The 16,632-nt window shown below is 31.1% G+C and overlaps 2 protein-coding genes across 2 annotated transcripts; one reads left to right on the forward strand and one right to left on the reverse strand.

Moving 5' to 3' along the window:
* Positions 1-1,977: 1,977 nt before the first annotated feature.
* Positions 1,978-11,015, reverse strand: LOC143068858 (protein FAM50A-A-like). Its single transcript, XM_076243208.1, has 6 exons — positions 10,898-11,015; positions 8,476-8,684; positions 7,163-7,302; positions 5,636-5,747; positions 4,097-4,166; positions 1,978-2,557 (listed from the first exon to the last, which is right to left on the reverse strand). Exons 2-6 carry the CDS (start codon positions 8,666-8,668, stop codon positions 2,047-2,049), a joined length of 1,026 nt encoding a protein of 341 aa, XP_076099323.1. The 5' UTR covers positions 8,669-8,684; positions 10,898-11,015; the 3' UTR covers positions 1,978-2,046.
* A 122-nt stretch (positions 11,016-11,137) lies between these two features.
* On the forward strand, positions 11,138-16,382 carry LOC143068859 (NADP-dependent oxidoreductase domain-containing protein 1-like). Its single transcript, XM_076243209.1, has 5 exons — positions 11,138-11,388; positions 12,395-12,591; positions 13,153-13,494; positions 13,878-14,064; positions 16,114-16,382. The coding sequence occupies exons 1-5, from the start codon at positions 11,183-11,185 to the stop codon at positions 16,286-16,288; spliced, it is 1,107 nt and encodes a 368-aa protein (XP_076099324.1). The 5' UTR covers positions 11,138-11,182; the 3' UTR covers positions 16,289-16,382.
* The last annotated feature ends 250 nt before the right edge of the window (positions 16,383-16,632 follow it).

Below are 16,632 nucleotides of genomic sequence, written 5' to 3' on the forward strand. Positions count from 1 at the left end.
AAGTTTTCAGACAATAAGTCATAAGTGCTTTGAGTAGTTTTCATGAAATTTGCTGATTGTTTTATATCTTTTTAAATAACCTCCTTCAGGTTTTTATACATTTCTGATATGACATTGAGAAATAATTTAATGCTCATGGCCCAGCTGTTTATTAACAATTGTATAATCATCAATATAAAAAGATCACCAGTCATTCAAATGATTCAGTAATCACTTGTTATATATAGTTCCCTGTGGAAACATCACCATGACAGATTTTATTTAAACTAATCTGATGGAAAATATTACTCACTATAAGCTACAGTGAACACAATTACATACTTAAGGAACATGCTTTTTCATGAGATAAATGTAACCATTAAAATTGTTCACAAATCATAAAATGATTGATGTACTAATTACATTTCAGTTGTAAATAACTCATCACTCATTCAATGAGCCCCTGGAAGAATTGTAGTCATTTTATAAAAATAAAACTGAACTGTTATGGAACAAACCATTTCAGGCATAGAATACTACATTTTTTAATGGACCAATCCATTTTCTACAAGGAACAAACCATTTCTGACATGGAACAATCCATTTTCTTCAAGGAACAAACCAGTTCTGACATGGAACAATCTGTTTCAGACATGGAACAATTCACTTCTTACATGGAACAACCCATTTCCGAAATGGAATAAACCATTTCAAACGTGTACAAATCTAAAATGGCCATAATTTTTATGGTATAATCCATATTATAATAGCTTAACCTTTCTGAAATGGACTACACTGCTTCAGGATAAAATTATTATTTCTAGTAAAACAAATCCACTTGTGGTTCATATCTGTTTTGTCAACTACAATGTATATATGTTACAATTTGATAATTCAATTTATACACCGCACAATAATTTCATACATAAAAGATATTTCACCAATTGCTTTATACTCACGATCATTTACTTAATATAAGTGGTTATCCTTAAACTGATCTAATCAGAAACTTTACATGTAAACTATCAAATAGTTTCCAAGTAAATAGACAAGAACCGACTCAACTGGGGAAATGAGAAATACCAATGTTTATATAACTGCATACTTAATATCATTGACTTATCATTAGTGGTCCCCATCAAACGGATCATGATCTTATCACAAAATATAAAATCATTAATTGAAGGTCGACAAATTTTTTCATGAAAAACAACTGAATTCCAACTTTATCTCAAACTTTAACATTTAATTTAAGCAGTTGTTTTAGGGTCAATAGAATTGACTGGGATGGCGCAAATATAACTTCCATATATATGCCAATAAACTCCATACCAAATATCATTTATTTTACCATGAGTGGTTCCTTTAACTGATATAATCAAAACAACAATGTTAATGCGTCGCTACCTATGGATGGATTGATTGATTCCTATTTAACACAACTTTAAAAACTTGTGCTATTTTATTGATTGAGGACGCTGGAGTGCCAGGAGAGATCAACCATACTTGGATAGGAAACTTGACAATCCTTGTCAATTAACATTGGAGTGGAGTACACCTGCAACATGGGTTTTAAAATTCACAACCTCAGTGTTGATAGGTTAGTGATACATTCGTCGACTTCTTAGATCACTTGATCATCAAGGCAATTGCTGCCTCTATATACAGAACATTTAAATCTAGTTTTGACTCTGTCAAGGTTAGACAAAATTCATCAGTGGCACACTTTAGTTAATCAGGTTATTTATCTTTACAGGAATTAAGTGTTGATTTCAGATAATTGATAGGTTTTTTTACAATTTATTGACAATTTTCCTCCTGACAACTTAGAGCATGACATATTGTATCAACACTTATTCATTTTTGAAGATTGTAGGTTAAACTCTAGATATCATTCTTTGTTTGTGTAGTTGGGTTGTTGTCTCATTGAGACATTCAGTTGCTTCTATTATTAATTGTTGTAAATGAAGCAGAATAAGAGTAAAAAACATGTACATGTACATTTAGTTAATTTTATTGTATGATGATAATGATGAGTTGAAGATGCATTCAGTAATGGACAATAAATTATTTCACCATAATTTTTATGGCATTTTTATCTGATACAGTATATGAGTCCCAGCGTTTCTCTGGATCATATGGTTCCCAACGACTAGCAGGGAAAATGTGTTTGTTTCTTTCATACCAAGATCTTAGACAAACTTTGCCCGCATGGGACTCGTCTTTCTCCACTGAAGCGTCACTGACCAATCGCACATCCTCATGCACATCAAAGTTAAATAATGGTCCACTTTTTCCTCTTGCTTTTGTCACTATAAAATCGTAGAAAGTATAATGTTGTGCAATAATTAAGTCTTCCTTCACGTACATTAACTGATCAACAGTGACTGATTTCAAATCATTGAATTCTCTCCTTAATCCTTCTAAACACTTCTGCAAGAACTGTTGGATACTGTTCCCTTTCCTCATTCGTACCTGTCTACGATGTCCAGAACCATCCCAGTAACTGTAGGTTATTTCAATCTCTTCATTCTTTAATTTTTCTTGCTTAGTGGCCCATTCTTCACGGAGTTGTTCTCTATAAATCAACAAAGTAAACATTCATTGAAAAGTGTCATACAAATTCAAATCAACTGGGATATACTCAATAGATTCCTTAATTTTGACCCAAAGACCTCTAATTCTGTCTGTCCCTGTTTGTCTCTAAAGTTGTACTTAGCCTAGGTGAGGTTTTGGAATTTGTGTAAGATGTTTGGACTCCTTGTTTTTTTACCTAAGACCTTTTTACCGAGAACACAATTGTCGTCACTTGATTTTCATTGTCCACGAATGTAATCCCTAGTGCGGACAGTGTGTTACTTGCCAATTTTGTTTATACCCCTTCCAAATGTATTTCTTCATGTTTTATGCCTCAAATAGTAAGTCAAACATAAGGGATGAAATGAAGCTGTCAAAAAATTTGGGTAATGAATTTTAAAGTAAAGTAGTGATTTGGTCCAGTTGAAAAAGGTTAAAAATTAGCACTTCGGAAGCTGTCAAAAGATTTTTAAAAGACCCCCTTAACATAAATTTGTCCATATTTTGAGTTAGAGCCATTGAAGTTTTCTATTATTTTGATATAATTTGTCCCAAAAGTAGTACAACACACTGTAAACATTTTATTGAAAAAGCGCAGGTGGAATTTTTTTAATTTGCATTTATTGTCTAAAAGAAATGCACTACGAAATAATTGTGGTCTCGGACCAGATACAAGGTAAAATATTTTGCACTATAACACTTATTTATCTTTTCATATCAGACCTATTAATAGCTCATAAAGAACATTTACCAAAATTTAAGCAGATTGTATATTTCTTTTCTTTTGATTTGAGACCAAAACAATACCTATGCAAATATGAAGGAAAAGTTCAAATTAGCTTTTTCCCGCCAAGGAGCTCTATGACCTATCTATATTGTTAGCTTCTTTGTTCCTTAACTACTGCTCTTCCGGCTAATAGAATCAATTTTGAATTATTGATTTTTTTTTATTTCACCTAAGTACATCCTTAAACTATCAAGTTTACAACTGAAAGAAGTCATCTCTGATGACAAATTTTCATTAGTTTTCATGAAAATAACAAATTCAAACCTTATAGATTCAGTGGAACAGGAACATAAAACCAAAATAACAAAATACTAATTTATTTGACCGCATGACTTTAAATTCATGCTATAGCTATGTCAACAAATACTACATTTAAATTCACATGGACAAGAGTTTACTTGACCTTGTACGAGGTTGAATTCAAATATCTGTGATGAAGAAAACATTTATCATTGCTTTTACATTTTTACAGCTATTTTCCAAATGCATGTAATTTAAAGGTTTGGTTGGCTTGCTTGCTTTATTTGTTTTAATGTTTGCTCAAGCATCCAATAACATTATACAATCTGAAGACCTACCTATCTATTGATTTCAATTGTAAACCTTTACTACAATGCTTGAGTAAACAGTTTTACAAGCAAGCGAACATAACCTGTAAACTACATGCATTAGGAAAATAGCTGTAACAGTATCTGAAATCCTAGTGAAAGAAGCTATGATGCCTCAAATTCTATTATTGATAGAAATATATACCTGAGTTTGTTTTCTTCTTCTTCCCTGTCTCTGTCTGGCAGGAAACTTGTATCAACATCAGGATTCTTACCTGTAAATATAGAGTTACCTCCCTTTACATCCAGAAACTATGGACACAACAAACAGCTGGTCTGAGGTGCTCTCTATGCCCAATCTCAACATTATTATATTTTTTAAAAGCTAATATATAGAGAATAATACATGGCAAAATCCGTATCATCCCGAGACATCAATATCAGCCCAAGGGCCTTTAGGCCCGAGGGATGATATTGGTCGAGGGTGATACGGCATGTGATACGGATTTTGCCATGTATTATACGCTTTATCATATATTTCAACAGAAGAGTATTATTTTATATGAACTGTTTTCTGATCCATAGCACTGGGTTACCTTCAGTTCTACTTTTGTCTTGTTTCAAAGGCCTTAAAAGAACTGCTCAATTACTTATCCAAAGCACCTGGGTTAGCTTACAATTTGCGTGCTGTTGTTTTAAAAATATTTTGTTTATTAATGTATTAATTTGTGTGTTTTGTATTTTTCATAGTTGCATTTATAGTGTGCCAAAAAATATGAAAACTTGACGTTCGTGACGTCACATACAATATGAAAACTCGACGTTCGTGACGTCACATACCAAACAATGACGTCATTGAAAAAATTTACCTATTTTGAGGAAAATTTTTCTTAAGCAAAAAAAAAAACCAAAACTGACTATGTAAAAAAAAAAAAAAAAAAAAAAAAAGTAGGGGTGTGATAAAGGGTAGGGGTGTGATAAAGGGTATGCGATAAAGGGTAGGGGTGTGATAAAGGGTATGCGATAAAGGGTGCGCATCAAACAGCAGGCTATTTATCACATATGCAAAACTACTGTATTTACTACTAAACATATGATAAAGTATTATTTTAAATTGTTAAGTTTGTATTATGAATTTCAACATTTTTTTCCAAAGCAAATTTCATTTTTAATTGTTTTGCCAGGAAAGTGAGGAATCCCAACGGATCTACAGTTTGGGAAAATAGAGCCTGATAAACACTTCTTGAGGCGCGATCCTACTTCTTAATATTTTACTTTTAACAACCCTTCTTACAAGAATGTTGAGTAAAATCAATGTAATTATAGTTTTAGTAAAATAACATCTAAATGTATCAAAACCAATAACAACAATCAATTACAACATATCTAAATATTTATGATCCTTCATTGTTTAGTCTGTACATTTGCAAATAATTTAGTAGCATTTATATGAATTTTTTTCATTAAAAACATCTAATCTTATATGGTTCAGTGTATTATGTGTTTGGTTGTTCGACCTTTGACATTAGTCGTTTACATTTCCAAATCTTTATTTATTTTTTTATTTCAGTTTCAAAAACACTTTTGAAACTTTTTTTTTGGTTAGTTAATCAATGCTTACATTTTCATTTTGGTTAAAAGTATTTTATCCTTTGTTCAAATTAAACAATAGCAATCTTCTTATCATAATGTTTTATTGTTTGTGTGAAAATTTGTGTCAATAGTTATGGCCTTTATGGCATACCCAATCTTTTCTTTTTTCCTGTGTCAGCTTTTGGAATTTCAATCACTTCTTCTTCCTCTTCTTCTTCGTCCTCATCTTCATCTTCATTCATTACGAATGACAAATTGGCTATCTAAATATAGAGGAGGAAAATAACATAAATTATAAATAAATACATGGAAAATACATCAAGGTGATATAGATGATGCGCCTGCTTGCATATAATGTTATATTTAAGAATTGAATACTTCTTTTTGTAACTTCATTGGGGTGTAAAAGCGTTAACCGAAGTACATTTTGTATGAAGCGTGGAGGCGCTTCATTCTAAAAATGTGCGCACGGTCAACGCTTTTACAACCCTATGAAGTTACAAAAAGAAGCATTCAATACTTATAATTACATTTTTTAGCTAGGATCATGAAAATACGAATTTTATCAATTTTTTATTTAATTCACCTGTGCACTTTATTGTGGAACCTCGTGTTATCATGAATGATAAGTTTTATTGTGTAATGCAATTGCGTAAGGAATAACATGTGATGTGCAGTTGGCCAATCAGAATAACGTATTATAATGAAACATACATCTAATGTAATTATTTTGTGGTAATAAGCATTGTGTATAAATTTCATAACATTAAGCATGTTAAGTTAGAGAATGGAAACCAATTTTGGGATGCACCTATGGACAATGCTAACACTTAAAGTCCTCTCCGGTGACAGCAGAGGCATAGAAACCTAAAGAAGATGTATGTCACACGTTGTCCTCAAGTACATGTATTATAAGCAAAAATGTACTTTTGATTTGGGTATAGGAAACCTAAAATTCACTGTTAAAAATTTTAATAGCAGGTACAAACATGTAAGCAATTTCAAGTTTTGTAAATTATATGTGCATGTTTGGCTGAAATTTGCCCCGTCATTTTGAAGGAAGGTGCTGTTTTACGAAATAATAAAAGAAGAAATAGTCAATCCAGATTTTGGTATGAAAAACTCCAAAAAAAACCATTCAGATTTTTTTTTACAGGTGCACAACTTTATGACCTGTAGAATAATTATTGAAATTTCAGTACAATTCATTAAACCTTTTCATGAAGTTACTGATTAACAAAGGTATATTAGCAGAAATTGCTAAGTCCATGGTTATGTATAGAAAACCTCAAAAATTATTTATATCAAACATTATATTAGTCTGTACATAACTTCATATCCAGAAGAAAATTTTTTGCAAGTTTGGTTGAAATCTGTTATGCTGTACTCAAGGAGTGACATTTAACGAAATGTGATTGGTGTGAGATGAAGACTCAAGATGACAAAAGTTATCGCTAAGTGAAACATGTACACCAGTTAGACCCTGTCAGATGAGACAATAATAATTGCTCTAAAGGGCCTTATTTTCTTTCTTGTCCAAAGCCTATGATTCTGTTAAATTTTTGTTGTACTGCTATGCTACGAAATTAGCAAATATAAAAGAGTAAATGTAGTTTTTGCGAACAGTATACATATTTGCTTGAAATAATTATAACTCAAACTATTACTACTGATGTACCTTCAACTTTTCCTTTTTCTTTCTGTCCTCTTTTTGTTTTTCTATCAACTGAGCTTCAGCATTTTTCTTTGCCAATTGTTTTTCTCTCTTTTTAACAATATCTTCTTGCTTAGCTTTCATTTCATCCAATGTAACAAGACCTACAAAATTAATCACAGAAGTTTTATATGACACATATATTGTTCAATAGATTAGAAAAAAAACCAAGAAGTTTCACACTTTTTAATGTTATTATGAAATTTAAAAGTGTTAAGTGAATTAACATAAACATTTATATATGTGGAATTATACCCTATAAATTTCTGAGATTTTTAGGCAGGACAAGTAATTATCTATGAAACAAAACACCATATTGCTATTTATCCCAATCTGGATAAGTTCTAAAATCACACATCTTTTCATGACGTCACAAACCAGCTCAAGCTATCTAGGGCCCTGTTTAAACACTGTATTGTGCATACAATTTTTCAAAGAGACATGTTGGAACCATCGTAAACATGTCAAATAAAGCCTTACTTTGCCTAGGCCTTTCATTTGTGTTTAAAAAAGTAAACTTTCTAAATATTCCATCCCTCGGCTCATTACTGATGACCTTTATTTTTGAAACACAGAACAAGAAAGACTGATTTTTCCAGATTTGACTAAATAGTGACATGGTGTATCTATGCTTAATACAGTAATCATCATGTTTAGACTTTGCATTCTTGGTCTATCTGATATTTGGTACAAGATATGATTTATAATATAAGATAGCTACATGTATTAAACACAATTTATGAAAAATACTGGTGATTCATTATTATTCTTAGAAAACCAATTTTCATGGAACTTTAGGAACACATGAATCTCATATTCAAATCGTCAACAAAGTACAAACTTATATAGTGCTAAGAATTCCGCTCTAAACTTATAGTGATGTGAGAAGTTATATGCTCTGTTTTAAAGGCCTCACTGTGACTTTGAGACGAAGAACAGCAATTTCAATACAAGCACTGTTTGGTTTTTTGTATGTATTGATTTTGTGTCAATAATGGATGCCTCATGCCACCAATATTTTTGAAAAAAAATCTTTAAATTATTGTGCATGATCAAATATAGAAACATAGCTGAACCCGTCTTCTCCTTTTTCTCTCTCTTTTATTTCTTCTAGGTGAATCCATCTATCATATGGTTTGTTTTTTATTATGTACTTAGAATTATACAACAAAATTACATCAATCCCCATGACCTTGTATCCATGTAAATATATGAATCCATAATACATTATCAATAATAAGCCACCAAACTTTGTTTGTCCGAAAGAATTGATTTACCTATAGTATTGGACTTTAATTGTGCTTCAATTGCATCATAATGAGTAGCAAATTTATTCTGTATGTTGCCAATTTTAAGTTCTTCTTCAATTTTTTTCTTCTTTGCTTCTACTTCTTCCTGTTCTTTTTGTCTCTTCTTCATAAGAATCATTGCTCTTCCTCCTTCTGAGGCTGCTCCCTTGTAATGTGCCATAGTTCTTTAGTAGCTACTACAAAATATAATATCATGTTTATCAAATTATCTGTTTTTAATGCCAAGCATGAAATAATAAATTACACATCATAAAGCTATGGAAATTAATGTCAGAGCCAACAGTGAATTTCAAAACCTTCATGATCTTTGGATTCATCTATGATAGAATGTTTACATTTTTAATAGTTCAGTTGATTAGAAAAAAATTCCCCACAGGTTTATACCCCCATATTGTGTGAATATTATAAATGTAATTCTTCAATTTAAGAGAACAGTGTTATTTTGAATAACATGTATATGGCGAGATTCATTTATCAAACAAAGATAAATAAGAACATTTTTATCTCCCACTTCAACTTAATCGTACAAAGCCTGATTTGTATGCAGATAACTGTAAAAACTTCTCACATTCCATTAATGGTACAGGTATAGGTTTATGTGATAAGCTGAATGCCATAATGAGGAGCTGCTAAAATTTAAAATAATGTGTGAAAATAACCATGATATTGATTTTTTTTTATATAAAAATCCAAATATATGTTACATATTTGTACTTGGATCAAATACATGAAATAGCATGCTTCAAGACTTACAAGAATCATAAAAGATAGAATACAGTGGAAATGTTTTACAAATTAATGTAAACAGCAAAAAATAACTTAGTTTATCAATTATTGTCTTTCTTGTAATGATCAACAGTTAAACATTTAGTATGTACATGTATGTAAACAATTATTGACCGATGAACACATGCATTGTGATAGTTTAGTGCAGATTTATGACATATTATTCTCGTCTCATGCTATTAAGAATGTTGTGACGTCACAATTTCCATTCAAGAAGCATGCAAAGATCATGTTTTTCTCTGACTGTTTATGATGTCTTTACACTAAATCCATTGGATGTTGGATGTGTACGGATTGATAACTTAGTCTAAGATGCATCATTTTTTTTGGTTAGTTGTTAGCGGCTTTGAACTAGCTGTCAGTTAACTGTGAGTACTCTCAGATCTGTATCTAGTGTCCTTTTATTGTTGGGATGCACAAGTACCGGTCTATGTCCACTTATATTTTTGTCCATCTGATGAGTTAAGCCTTTTTCAACTGCTTTTTTACTGTTCGTTCTTATGTTGTACTGTACATGTTATACCACTGTTCCAGGTTAGGGGAGGGTTGGGATCCCACTAACATGTTTAACACCTCCACATTCTGTATGTATGTGCCTGTCCCAAGTCAGGAGCCTGTAATTCAGTGGTTGTCTATTGTTTATGTGTTACATATTTGTTTTTCGTTCATTTTTTGTACATAAATAAGGTCATTAGTTTTCTCGTTTGAATTGTTTTACATTGTCATTTCGGGGTCTTTTATAGCTGACTATGTGGTATGGGCTTTGCTCATTGTTGAAGGTCATACAATGACCTATTGTTGTTAATTTCTGTGTCATTTTGGTCTCTTGTGGAGAGTTGTCTCATTGGCAATCATACCACATCTTTTTTTTTTATAAAAGAACAAATTCATATGAGATGAGTCACTCAGATGACATAAAAAAACATATGACTGAGCATACATGAGGTACCTTCATAACAAATCACGGTAAAAATTCTTGCAAAAATTAGATTAACTGTTGTTTTTGTTATATGACAATAAAATCTACACTTTCTGTTTGACGATAACAATTATTTAATTTGATTTCACATTGACTTTTTAATATTTTTCAAAAAATGATATTATCGAAAATTATTTGAGACAACTGAACATCACAAGGATATTTTGACAGATCAAGAAAAAAATTAAACAATTTGAAGCTAACGAAAAACAGTGGTTTCACGCCTGATGGTAAAGGGCATAAGTAATGGCATTAGTAGCAGTACCCTCATACATTTCAGTAGAATAGACCACCACACTTTACACATAATCCCATTCTTGTGACAGAAATTCATATCTCAAAAATGACTAAAGACTAAAGCAAGATGGGTATCTTGTGCTATATAACGTTTCATAATAGAGGTAAATTAAATATATCTTAGAGATAAGTGCCTGTGTGGGGAATTCTAGACAGTTAATTCTTTTTGTAATATATATAATTTATATACAAATTATAATATCTATGCAACAATTCTTTTAATTTTTATGGGGACGAAGTCAGGGCTTCTAAAAATTATTTTGTTCAGGGCATAATTTCATCAAATTGTTAATCGTTTGTTGTGGAGTTGACTTGAAAATTACTTACAACAGAAAAAGCTAAAACAATTGTCAGGGTATGCAAATAACTTTCAGGGAGGTAAACGTTATTAAAAATTAAAACTTTTCTTGCTTTTCTCCTTCACGAAAAAATAAATAAATATTGCAGAGTCGAACTTAAACTTATTTTTAGACACGGATTTGCTTCTTAATAAACGCAATAATGACTTAGAAACTTTTCCATTCGATAAATTATTAATTTGTGGTTTTTCACATGTTTTGTTGAATGAAACCAGAGAACAATCGAAAAGAATATTTTAGCGTTCATAGAAACATGGATCTCGTTCAAAGACTGAAACAAAAAGTAACTACAGAACCACCTCCTGTTGATATAACAGAAAATTTAGAGACTTTACAATTTGAGAGCGCTTTAACTGAAGAAGAAAAAGCCTTACTCCATTTACGATTTAGGTCACATGCATTGACAGTTACAGCATGTGCACAAGCAACATACTTCACAGTTGTTCTCAATGAAGCAAGGTATATTCGGATTTGACAACTTAAAGCATTATTAAACAATCATATTGCCCTAATACTGACAATTTAATTACAATTTTATCAATACTGCATATTAAAGATAACCAAAGATACATAAAGTAAAAATGGGAGAGGGTTGAAATCTACTAAACCCACCATATTTTTACTGTTCATGTCCCTTGTCAGTTAATGTTGAATGTCATATCTGTAAATCTTAATGTTAATTGTATTTTACAAAATTGTATTGGGTTTTTATAACAGTCTTGGATTGATTCTGTTAAATACAAATTGTATGTGTAAATAATAACTTTATAATTAACAACTGATATATGATACACCTTATCACTATTTGTCCACCATTACTGGACACATGAACATATATATCTACAAGACTTGACACTACCTAATTGTAGCCAATTTTATTGTCGTGTCATAGTTAATTAAGAAATGATACAGAGACAGGCATGTGTTAAAAACATCCTTGCTAATAATTTCAGATAATATCATTATCAATAAAATATCATTGTAACTAAGTTTTAAAGTGATGCCAATGTATCTGACTTGTAATCTGTTACTTCAATTTTGATAAAATCGCATTTATTTCATCACAGTAGGGTACAAATGGCTTACAGGGTAATAAAAAAATGGTGCTGATTGCATTCCGAAATTCAAAATCAAGGCCATTATAAAACACTGCACATCAAATAAATCACTTATTTTGGTCATTTTGTAGGACAAAATATATCTATTTTATGATAAAACTTTATACTGTTATTTATTTAATACAAATAGAATTATGTGGTAAATTTATTGAGCAGTTCCGATAGTTTTTCAGTCAGACAATACTTACATGTATATCCATATATCTCCCGATTTCTTGTAAAGTCTGAGATTTTATCAATTTTACACTAAAAAGCTTATTAGATTCATTTCCTGTTAAATACAAGTAAATAATTAACTTCTAAAATTATGCTCAGACAAGTTTTATCTCCTTGATTTTAAATTTAAGGCAACAGAGGCGACAAATCAAAAGTCCACAGAAGAAAACTGCAAAAATTCTGCAAGACAGAGAACCTAAAGATCAAGTGAAGGTTGGAATACTTGGCTGTGGTCGACTAGGAAGTCAGTTAGCACATTGCTTGTTAACTTATGGTGGTGTCAGACCAAAGGATCTTAAAGTTTCTACAAGACGACCAGAAACATTAGGTACATTTTTTACATTAAATACATCTCTTATTAAGAACAAGAACTTGTAAGATATTCAACTCTCTGTAAGTTTCTATAAGATGATTTGCTGGTGTCTTAAAGACATAAAGCATTAGGTTATTAGGTTTAGATTATTAGATAACATAAAGCATTTAACAATCAATCAGTTTCAATACTATACCAATGGGAGATAACTCTGTAATATTTCATTTCTGAAGAACTGTTCTCGTGCTAAAAGTTGTTTGTTTTTACCAATTTTTGAAAATGCTTCCAACCTCTCATTAAAGCTGTTTATTACCAAAGGATCTTATTTCCAAAGTATTCACACTGTAACAGACCTGACAAATTAAGTGAAATTTCTCTTCTATTACAAAATTATAAGTACAAAATGTACATGTATATGTTTTGCATACTATATACTTACATGTATCTTATCTTATTACCCACCTCTCTTAATTTCAAATAAGAACAAATAAAACTATCAGATCAGTTTATAATTAGCAATTATGATAATAGTTATTGAAAAGACAATAACAATAAATTTTTATATTTTTTTTTCAGAATACCTGCAGAGTAAAGGCGTTGACTGTTTCTATGACAACATTAAGTTAATTACGACATCACACATAGTATATTTATGTGTACTTCCATCTCAGATTCCATCAATCGCTGAGGAACTAAAACATAACATACCACCAACAGTTATATTTTATTCTCTGGTCAGCACTTACACAACAAAGAAGTTAAAACAGCTTTTACTGACATCAAGCATCATACATCCTGAGTTTACATGGAGAGATGATAGTCATACAAACACATGGGACTGTACACTTAATGTTAATGCAGCCCTAGAGAATCCAGACACTGTTGAGATGACATGTCCTATTGGATACAAAAAGTCAGGTAAAGTTTTCACACCACCAATGTCAATGCTTATAAGAATATATTGCAGGATTTTTTCAATTTTCACAGCTATATTAATGTTTTCCATTTTTTGTGTACTTTATATTAAACATCGTGAGAACCATACCCTTTAGTTTACTTCCCAGTACTCACCTAGCAAATTTTTTTGCTTGAAACACCAATTCAAGTTTTTTTGATTGGGTTATTCGTTTTTTTTTTTGTATCAAGTTTTGTTAGAATTTTTAATGTCACAATGTTTTCATTTATATAAAAAAAAATTATATATACATGTACATGTATGCCTTTTAAGGTTTCACAAAAATCGCTCTTACATGTAAATATTTTTTTATTTCTATTCATTATTTACTTGTTTATCTTTTCAGAAAGCATAATTTGTACCAATGAAAAGTTTGCAGAGCAAATGCTATTTGCTCTAATGAACTGGTGTACACAGTTACAACTGACAAAAGTAGAAACTCTGGAAGTCATTCATTCTGTATTGTTTCAAGATTTAATGGAAGATAAATTCAGGGAAGAAGATTTCATCAAGAGGACAGATAATCTAGTTGGGTAAGTATATGAACATCTTAATAATTGCAAATAATACAGAATTCGATATGCATCCTTTCAATTTTTTTTTGGTAAGGGGGACAATGAGACAAACATTTTAAAAATCTTAATAAAAGGTTTGACACTAATAATGTTTAAAAAAAAAAAAAGGTTATGTAAATATCACATATTATGCGGTCCAACAATTTAGAGAAAAGAGCAACGATTTACAGAAAAGAACCGAAAAGAGCATACATATAATTATTATTTAAAGTTAAAACAATGTGTATATATATATATATAGTATACACCATATTTTTTTTCACTCGTAATAAAGGAATGTATAATTCAAATTTAGATTGTACATTTTTAGGGATATGTAGACTTACAAAAAAAGTTAGATTTCCTGTAACAGATTAAGGCATTTATAAATGTTTTTGAAAAAAAAATCAAGGTGTCATTTCTTTTTTTTAGAAAATAGAATTGTAAAAAACGTTTGAAGAAAATTTCAATTCCTGCTACATGTAGTAAACCTTGGCAAACTTTAAGATGTTCTTGATTTGTTTCAATTTCTTAATTCAGGGTTGAGTTCAACATCGTAGCATCTACGTAGTCGCTACGTAGCTGCTATCAATATCTATGTAACAACTAGTCTATAGCTACACGTTCAATAGTCAAAATCTATGTAGCACTACGTAGCCGCTACGATATTGAACGCAACCCAGTTAACGGTATAAAACGATTGGCTACATGGGAATAAAAGGAGATTAATCAATAAAAAAAATACATCATTATCTATATATTATAAATTTTGTGCACTTTACAGTCATTTCATTTTGTCTTTCAGGAAATATAAATAAATGAAAAGCGCACCTGCTTTCGGTATAATTGATAATTGTTTACTCTACATATAGCGTATAGATTAAAGGGTGTGCATAATACAATCAAAGAAAAGAGGTTAGGATATATTTTTATAGTACATTATGTACTGGTATGAGAAAACCCAAAATTTTTATTGAATATTAAAAAAAATTGAGATATCACAGGGAAAGTGATTTTTAACCGGATTTTTGTGACAAAAATGTCGGTTATTGATTTGGGGATGTACGGCGGGCGGGCGGGCGGGCGGTCGGGCAGTCGGGCGGGCGGGCGGGCGGGCGGGCGGCAATCAAATGTTGTCCGTGCATTAACTCATGAACCGTTCAACCAAAGCTTTTAAAATTTTAATATGTTGTTACTGACAACTAAATGAAGGTCAAGTTCAATAATGGCGATTTTGACTTTTACTGTTTAGGAGTTATGGTTCTTGAAAGATTGAAAAATGGAGTTGTCCGTGCATTTACGCATGAACTGTTCTACCAAAGCTTCCCAAATTTTAATATGTTGTTACTAATGAAAGAATGGAGGTCAAGTTCAATAATGACGAATTTGACTTTTACCGTTCAGGAGTTATGGTTCTTGAAAGATTGAAAAATGGAGTTTCCAGTCGTGTCCGTGCATTTATGCATAAACTGTTCTACCAAAGCTTCCGAAATTTTAATATGCTGTTACTGATGACAAAATGGAGGTCAAGTTCAATAATGACGATTTTGACTTTTACCGTTCAGGAGTTATGGTTCTTGAAAGATTGAAAAATGGTTTTTCCCGTCGTGTCCGTGCATTTTCTCATGAACCATTCAACCAAAGCTTTTGAAATTTTAATATGTTGTTACTGATGACAAAATAGAGGTCAAGTTCAATAATGCTGATTTTGACTTTTACCGTTCAGGAGTTATGGTTCTTGAAAGATCGTAAAATGGCGTTTCCATTCAGGTTGTTGCATTTACTCATGAACCATTCAATCTAAGCTTTTCAAGTTTTAATATGTTGATACTGATGACAAAATGGAGGTCAAATTTGATATTGACGATTTTCACTTTCACCATTCATCAGTAATGGTTCTTGTGATATTGCCAGGACACAAATAAATATTAATAAATCCGGTTTGCTGTCGTTGTGACAGCCTCTTGTTATAGTTATATTCCTTTTAGAATGAATTTACAATGTTAGTTTATTAACTTCTTCTTTCAGAATGTTTCCAAGATTTGACTTGGTAAAAGTCTTCCAGGTAAAGACACCTGTCCAAAGAAAGCTAGTAGAAGATGAACACTTAAGGAAAACATTTGTACAGAAATATTTATCTGTATTTGATACATATTTCAAACAGAGAGCACAGGCATTGTTATCAGGGATGGCAGATAACTGAGAAATGTTAAGTTGAAAAATCATTTTTATGGAATAACTGTGATATGATATTTATTTTTTTGTTGTTTTTAATAAAATAATTTTATTACTCATAATATCTTTTTTTAACAGATGATGGATTTTTCATGTCATTTGTTAAGGTCTGGAATGGGGGTGCATTATTTTTTTACTCTTTTTAATTTTTAGACCATTTCCATATCTTCATCTTTTTTGTACCCAACATTCTCTATTCTTTATATTTTAACTCCCCATTATAATTTTCTTTTATTTGTCCCCCCCCCCCTTTATCGTGCACCATTTGTCCATGATAATACATATTTCTCTATTCTGTAAACACCAAACAAA

This window comes from Mytilus galloprovincialis, chromosome 3, assembly GCF_965363235.1.
Source record: "Mytilus galloprovincialis chromosome 3, xbMytGall1.hap1.1, whole genome shotgun sequence".
In the NCBI taxonomy this organism is placed as follows: Eukaryota; Metazoa; Mollusca; class Bivalvia; order Mytilida; family Mytilidae; genus Mytilus; species Mytilus galloprovincialis.

Excerpts from the sequence above, each read along its gene's own strand:
- LOC143068859 (XM_076243209.1), top strand. The coding sequence starts at position 11,183 with ATGGATCTCGTTCAAAGACTGAAACAAAAAGTAACTACAGAACCACCT. Across the intron at positions 13,495-13,877 it reads TATTGGATACAAAAAGTCAG|AAAGCATAATTTGTACCAAT; the intron begins GTAAAGTTTTCA and ends TTATCTTTTCAG. Across the intron at positions 14,065-16,113 it reads AGGACAGATAATCTAGTTGG|AATGTTTCCAAGATTTGACT; the intron begins GTAAGTATATGA and ends TTCTTCTTTCAG.
- LOC143068858 (XM_076243208.1), bottom strand. The coding sequence starts at position 8,668 with ATGGCACATTACAAGGGAGCAGCCTCAGAAGGAGGAAGAGCAATGATT. Across the intron at positions 4,167-5,635 it reads AGGAAAAAAGAAAAGATTGG|GTAAGAATCCTGATGTTGAT; the intron begins GTATGCCATAAA and ends CTATATTTACAG. Across the intron at positions 2,558-4,096 it reads GAAGAAGAAAACAAACTCAG|AGAACAACTCCGTGAAGAAT; the intron begins GTATATATTTCT and ends GTTGATTTATAG.